This window comes from Lampetra fluviatilis, chromosome 48 (genome assembly GCF_964198595.1).
Source record: "Lampetra fluviatilis chromosome 48, kcLamFluv1.1, whole genome shotgun sequence".
Classification (NCBI taxonomy): Eukaryota; Metazoa; Chordata; class Hyperoartia; order Petromyzontiformes; family Petromyzontidae; genus Lampetra; species Lampetra fluviatilis.
This window is the reverse complement of record NC_136322.1, coordinates 8,748,171-8,755,057: the sequence shown is the minus strand read 5'-3', so window position 1 is coordinate 8,755,057 and position 6,887 is coordinate 8,748,171. Positions and strand designations below refer to the sequence as shown.

The window sequence follows — 6,887 nt, the reverse complement described above, 5'->3', positions numbered from 1 at the left end:
TGGCTGTATGACTGGTAAATAATGCGTGGGCCATTCAAGACTTTTTTTTTACCACGGCGATTTGTTTTACCTCAGAGATTATTTTTACCTCAGCCGATTTGTTTTACCTCAACGATTTTTTTTATTTCAGCTATTCTTTTTACCTCACCGAATTTTTTTTCCTCGGCGATTTCTTTACCTCAAAGATTTTTTTTTACCTCAGCGATTTCTTTACCTCCGCGACGATTTTTTTTTATCTCAACGATTTATTTTTACCTCAGATCTTTTTTACCTCAGATATTTGTTTTACCTCAGAGATTTCTTTACCTCCGCGACGATTTTTTATCTCAACGATTTTTTTTACCTCAGATTTTTTTTACCTCAGATTTTTTTTACCTCAGATTCTTTACCTCAGATTTTTTACCTCAGAGATTTTTTACCTCAGCGAATTTGTTTACCTCAGCAGGGTAGAGACATCCTCACCACCGCATTCATCTTCATCGAGCAGTGAATAGGACACTGTGGTGGTGGTGATGATTACAGAGAGAAGGGAACACGTGGATGAGAGAACACAGGCAGGCTAGAGACGATCACCACCATATCGATATTCATCGAGCAGTGGATCGAACACTGGTGGTGATGGTTACACGTGGATTAGACACCACACACGGAGAGGCTTGTGCCAGGCTAGGTGCACTTTGAGGAGGCAACAGACCAAAGGTTCCCCCGTGTAGCCTTAGCAGATTGTAGAGGAGCAAGTGCCGTTACACTGGGAGGAACCCACTGGTTACACCAGCCCACAGGGGATTATTGTGTCCGTCCGTCGTGCAGGGAGGGGGTGGGTAGGGAGGGGTGGGGCTGGGTGGGAAGGGGCTGGGTGGGGAGGGGCTGGGTGGGGAGGGGCTTGGTGGGGCTGGGTGGGGAATAGGTGAGAGGAGGGGCTGGGTGGGGGGGGTGGGGAGGGGCTGGGTGGGGGGTGGAGCTGGGTGGGGGATAGGTGAGAGGAGGGGCTGGGTGGGGCTGGGTGGGGGATAGGTGAGAGGAGGGGGTGGGAAGGGGCTGGGTGGGGAGGGGCTGGGTGGGGAGGGGCTGGGTGGGGAGGGGCTCGGTGGGGCTGGGTGGGGAATAGGTGAGAGGAGGGGCTGGGTGGGGGGTGGGGAGGGGCTGGGTGGGGGGTGGAGCTGGGTGGGGGATAGGTGAGAGGAGGGGCTGGGTGGGGAGGGGCTCGGTGGGGCTGGGTGGGGAATAGGTGAGAGGAGGGGCTGGGTGGGGAGGGGCTGGGTGGGGAGGGGCTGGGTGGGGAGGGGCTGGGTGGGGAGGGGCTCGGTGGGGCTGGGTGGGGAATAGGTGAGAGGAGGGGCTGGGTGGGAAGGGGCTGAGTGGGGAGGGGCTGGGTGTGGAGGGGCTGGGTGGGGAGGGGCTGGGTGGAGCTGGGTGGGGGATAGGTGAGAGGAGGGGCTGGGTGGGGAGGGGCTGCTCACCCCGTGGTGCCCTTATACAACTCAACGTTTCACCTACTCACGCCGGCTTGTGCCCGCCCTCACAGTCGGCCATATTTGCGGAATACACCACGCCGCCTTTGACCCTGCAGGCCATTGACCGAGCAACCCAACGTGTTCCTACCAGCTCCCTCCGCAGGGCAATGTGTTAGTACCCAAGCAGCACCTACGCAAGGCCGTCACGGTGGGACACGAGGGGGGGTTGTGGGTGGCCAGCACCATGCCCTCGTCTCCCCTAGTGACAAATGTTTACACACAGCACCAAGGTGCTCATTTGAGGCTGAGTCGACCTAGGAGGTGGGGCGGGGGATAGGCGCCCAGGATTTGGTTTCAGGTGATAATCGCCACCGGTTGTGTTGACGTGAGCCCGGAATTGAAATTCGAGTCGCCGGGTTCGTAGCGGTAGCGCTACCCATGACACTGGGCGATAACAACAGCAGGAGTTGTATTATTGGTTCTTTCTTACTTGTGTTGTGGCATGAAACGTCGTGAAAATTTCATTTTAATATATGTGATTTTTATTATGTCCCTTCTACGTGACTTTACCGAAAGAACCAATAATATGAATCCCTGCAGTCACGAGAGCTTTAAATCGAAATCAGGAGTTGTGTTAAGACGTTCAAACAGCAAATCAAAATGAAAGCTGTCTCGTTGGCTCTTTCGGTAAAAGTCACGTAGAAAGATAAAATAATAATATATTAAATACTAGCATACGACGTTTCGATTGCTTGTGTTGCAATAGAAACGTCGAATGCTATTATGTAACTTGTTTTTTTAGCTTCTTGGTTCTTTCGGTAAAGTCACGTAGAAGGGAAATAATAAAATAATAAAAATAAAACATAATAAAATACAATTCTCACGACGTTTCGGCCACAACGCAAGCAGCCGTCCTCAGGTGAAGAACAGGTCTGTCGGAAAGACCGCGTCTCATTCAGACGCAAGCAGCCGTCCTCGGGTGAAGACCAGGTCTGTCGGAAAGACAGCGTCTGAATTCAGACGCTGTCCTTCTACGTGACTTTACCGAAAGAACTAAAAAGATGAATCCCTGCAGTCACGAAAGCTTTAAATCGAAATTATTATTTTCTCTTTCTACGTGACTTTGCTGAACGAACCAAAGAGTAATTCCTGCAGTTAAGAAAGCTCCAAATAAAGATGAAAGCTTTTTCAAGGATAAACTTAATTTTGAGCTTTCATGACTGCAGGAATTACTCTTGATTTTTTCGGTAAACTCACGTAGAAAGAGAAAAGAATAAATGAAATAATAGCATACGACGTTTCGATTGCAACACAAGCAATCATCAGGTATACATGAAAGAGAAAATTCTAGATTTGAAGCTTTCGTGACTGCAAGGATTCATATTCTTAGGTTTTTTTCGGTAAAGTCAGGTAGGTAAAAACATTAAAATTAATAAAAATAAAATAAAAATCACGACGTTTCAGAGGCAACACAAACGGAGTGGTAGCTCCTGCAATCTCTCATTTACTTGATACAGCTGTCGTGGCTGTGACGGTTCCACCTGAAGACGGAAGCTTGTGTTGCCTCCGAAACGTCGTGATTTTTATTTTATTTTACTTTTATTAATTTTAATGTTTTTACCTACCTGACTTTACCGAAAAGACCTAAGAATATGAAAGCGAAAACAAACCTAGTAAACTTAGAAATATAATGCAATACAACACAGAAAGTCGGATAACATAACAGTCAACACCCTACCTGGTTGATTACGTTCGTGCATTATTCAAGGCACGTGCGCACATACGCACGCACACCACACACCAGAGGTCGCAAACGGGTTTTGATTCCTTACCCGTACCCGGCCGCACCAGGCTCGCAAATGGGTACCCGTACCCAGCCGGGTACGGGTAGCCGTTCCCTACCCGTACCCGTACCCAGCCGAAATGATTGACAAAAGGTTACTCACCAGTGACTCACGGCCTACCCGTACCCGGCCGCACCAGGGTCACAAACTCACTCACTCAACTCACCCACCCACCAATTCAGCTACTCACTCACCCACCCACTCACCCACCCACTCACCCACTCACGAACTCACTCCCCCACCCACTCACCCACCCACGCACTCACCCACGCACCCACTTAGTCACCCACCAACCAGAGGTCGCAAACGGGTTTTGATTCCTTACCCGTACCCGGCCGCACCAGGGTCGCAAACGGCTACCCGGCCGGGTACGGGTAGCCGGGTATCGGGTAGGGTACGGGTAGCCGGGTATCGGGTAGGGTACGGGTATCGGGTACCCGGTTGCGACCTCTGCCGCACACGCAGATTTGTGATCGTGCGAACGCTTGTGGACTCCCGTCTCGCTCGCAGGCAACTGCTACGAAGGTGCAGGAAGTGAGGGACATCACGAGGATCGAACGCATCGGTGAGTGGTGGAGATCGTGAACGGTGAATCCGATGGGTTGTGAAGCTCTTCTGCTCTCACGGATGTTTCCAGTCGTGGTGCGGGGGAGTCCACGCGGTTAGGGGCCATCCATTTAGTACGCACGCAAAAATCTGTCAAAACCCGACCCCCCCCCCCCCCTCCCTGTACGCACGCGTACTTTTTAAAATCCTTTATATTAAGTTCGCTTGCTTGCTTGCTTAGGACCGTGCAAATCTTTCGGTCGTTTTTTAACCCACTTCCCGTGATCCAATAGGGCTGACCTTTTTCCACACAGACTCGTTGTGCGTGACAATTAACGTTCGTGAAAATTTTATTTTTCCAAAATTTTACACTTTTTAGGACAAAAATATTATATTTAATTACCAATTACTTAATGGTGCAATGCAATCATCTGATTCATAGGTGGCAGCCATCTCAAGCCAGAGGACGATAGGACTCTAGCCGCCACACATATAAAGGATTTATAGTGAAAAACTTTGTTTTTACGGGTTATACTTGTTTAAATCCTTTATATTAAGTTCGCTTGCTTGCTTAGGACCGTGCAAATCTTTCGGTCGTTTTTTAACCCACTTCCCGTGATCCAATCGGGCTGACATTTTGCACACAGACTCGTTGTGCGTGACAATGAATGTTCGTGAAAATTTTTTTCCAAAATTGTACACTTTTTAGGACTAAAATATTATATTTAATTACCAATTACTTAATGGCGCCATGCAATCATCTGCCCCATAGGTGGCAGCCATCTCAAGCCAGAGGACGAGAGGACTCTAGCCGCCACGCATATAAAGGATTTATAGTGAAAAACTTTGTTTTTACGGGTTATTACACCTGTATTCGGCCGTGTAGCCGGGGGTAGGGTACGGGTATCGGGTAGGGTACGGGTATCGGGTACCCGGTTGCGACCTCTGCTTCTCGGTGGCAGCCCCAACAGTCTGGAACGCCATCATCCCTCTGCACATTCACAGCATCACCTCAATCGCCTCCTTCAAGAGACACTTAAAACTCACCTCTATAACCACGCGCTATTGAGCGACTCTGAGTTGCGGCCGTTACGTCCGCAAATTTGCGCGCGTTATAAATTGCATTATTAAACTACAGACGAAACTCCCCGCTACTGAGCTCATCACACATCGTTACCCCGAGTAGACTCTACCCGCCAACGTGGCCTCGATTTCCTTTTGTAGCATCACGTAATTGCTCGTTTTCAATTGCTTCGTGGCATTCGTTAACAATTGGACGCGGTACGGTAAGTTTGTGGGGAATTATAGCCGTTTTCTGTACTTTTGAGGCATAACCAATTAGGAAATAACACTACTCAGGAACAAAAAAATAAATAACACATTCCTGCGGAGGGAGCTGGTAGGAACGTTGGGTTGCTCGGTCAATGGCCAGGGTCAACGGCCACGGCGTGGTGTATTCCGCAAATATGGCCGACTGAGGGCGGGCACACGCCGGCGTGAGTAGGTTAGACGTTGAGTTTTATAAGGGCACCACGGGGTGAGCAGCCCCTCCCCACCCAGCCCCACCCCTCCCACCCCCCACCCAGCCCCTCCCCACCCTCCCCTCCCTCCCCACCCAGCCCCTCCCTGCACGACGGACACAATAATCCCCTGTGGGCTGGTGTAACCAGGAGGTTCCTACCAGTAAATTAGTTCCACAATGTTATTAATGGAGTGGATTATTAACTTTGATTTTGTTGTTCTGGTCACAAAAACAAAGTTTGCGGGGAATAACAACAGCCATTTTCTGTACCTCTGAAGCACAAGCAATTAGAAAGTAACACTACTCAGGAACAATTCTTTTAAATATTTTTTGTTACACAGTGTTAAAGATATTCGATCAAACGAATCGTAGGAAGTGCGTACGTACGTACGGCGACACGGCGCGGGCAGCGATAGAAGGCGGTGGCGGAGGCACAGCACTTTCCGGCTGTGGGATTTTATTGTGATTTTTGGGGGTGGAAATTGTTCCGTTTCTTTCCCGACGTACGGAAAACGTTCGGGTCACGGATATTTCTCGGGAACCCCTAACCCTTCCGTAACCCGGGGGGACTGCCTGTGTATGCGTTGACATCGACATGAAGCTGTCCGTCATATCCCCACGTCTGCCCCGTATCCCCGTGTCTCACCCCCCCCCCTCCCCTCCCGTCGTGTCTCTGTCCCACCCGCTCACCGTCTCGCCCACGACTTTCCGTCTCTCCCGGCGTTCCAGGCGCTCATTCTCACATCCGTGGACTGGGCCTCGACGATGCGTTGGATCCACGGCAGGTGGGAACGCGCGCGCGTGTTTGTGCGTGCGTACGTGGGTGCGTGTGTGCGTACGTGTGTGCGTGCGTACGTGTGTGCGTGCGTACGTGTGTGCGTGCGTACGTGTGAGTGCGTGCGTATGTGTGCGTGCGTATGTGTGTGCGTGCGTATGTGTGCGTGCGTACGTGTGTGCGTGCGTACGTGCGTGTGTGTGTACGTGTGTGTGTGTGTGTACGTGTGGGTGCGGTGGTGGTGGCTGCCGCTACGAACCCGGCGACCCGAGTTCGATTCCCGCTCACGGCCACTCAACACCGGTGACGATTATCCGCACCGGTCCCGGGCCTCCCCTAGGTCGACTTAGCCTCAAATGAGCTACCTGGTGTGCTGTGTAAACATCGCCACCGGGGAGACAAAGGCGGCCAGGCGTGGTGCTGGCCACCCACCCCCTCGCGTGCCACAGCGCCGGTAGCCTTCGTAGGTGCTCGCTAAAGGTTACACGGGGGACCTTTGTCCTTGTTGCGCGTCTTTGTGGGGAGCAGAGGAGCGACGCTCGCAACGACGAGCGGGCCGCCGTGGGTGGGGGCTAAAACAACACGGTGGGTTGGCACCCTGGGTCCGTCCCATGACCTCCTGCCAGCGGGTGCTTTCACCGCTCCGCGTGGCCTCAAAGTGCACTCAGCCTGGCACAAAGCGGCGCTACGAACCCGGCGACCCCCGAGTTCGACTCCCCCGCTCACGGCCGGCCGCCTGCCAGTGG

At 51.7% G+C, this 6,887-nt stretch overlaps 2 protein-coding genes across 2 annotated transcripts in view; both read left to right on the top strand.

Annotated features, from left to right (window-relative positions):
- The window catches only part of LOC144948249 (serine/threonine-protein kinase 33-like), a 26,092-nt gene extending 19,375 nt beyond the window's left edge, over positions 1-6,717 (top strand). Inside the window, exons 10-12 of the mRNA XM_078877673.1 lie at positions 3,809-3,823; positions 6,096-6,151; positions 6,670-6,717. Of these exons, the coding sequence (XP_078733799.1) occupies positions 3,809-3,823; positions 6,096-6,151; positions 6,670-6,717 (119 nt within the window). The remainder of the gene's footprint in view (positions 1-3,808; positions 3,824-6,095; positions 6,152-6,669) is intronic.
- Positions 3,814-6,887, top strand: part of RUVBL2 (RuvB like AAA ATPase 2) — a 33,111-nt gene continuing 30,037 nt past the window's right edge. Inside the window, exons 1-2 of the mRNA XM_078877739.1 lie at positions 3,814-3,863; positions 6,096-6,151. The gene's annotated coding sequence lies outside the window, so the exon portion shown is untranslated. The remainder of the gene's footprint in view (positions 3,864-6,095; positions 6,152-6,887) is intronic.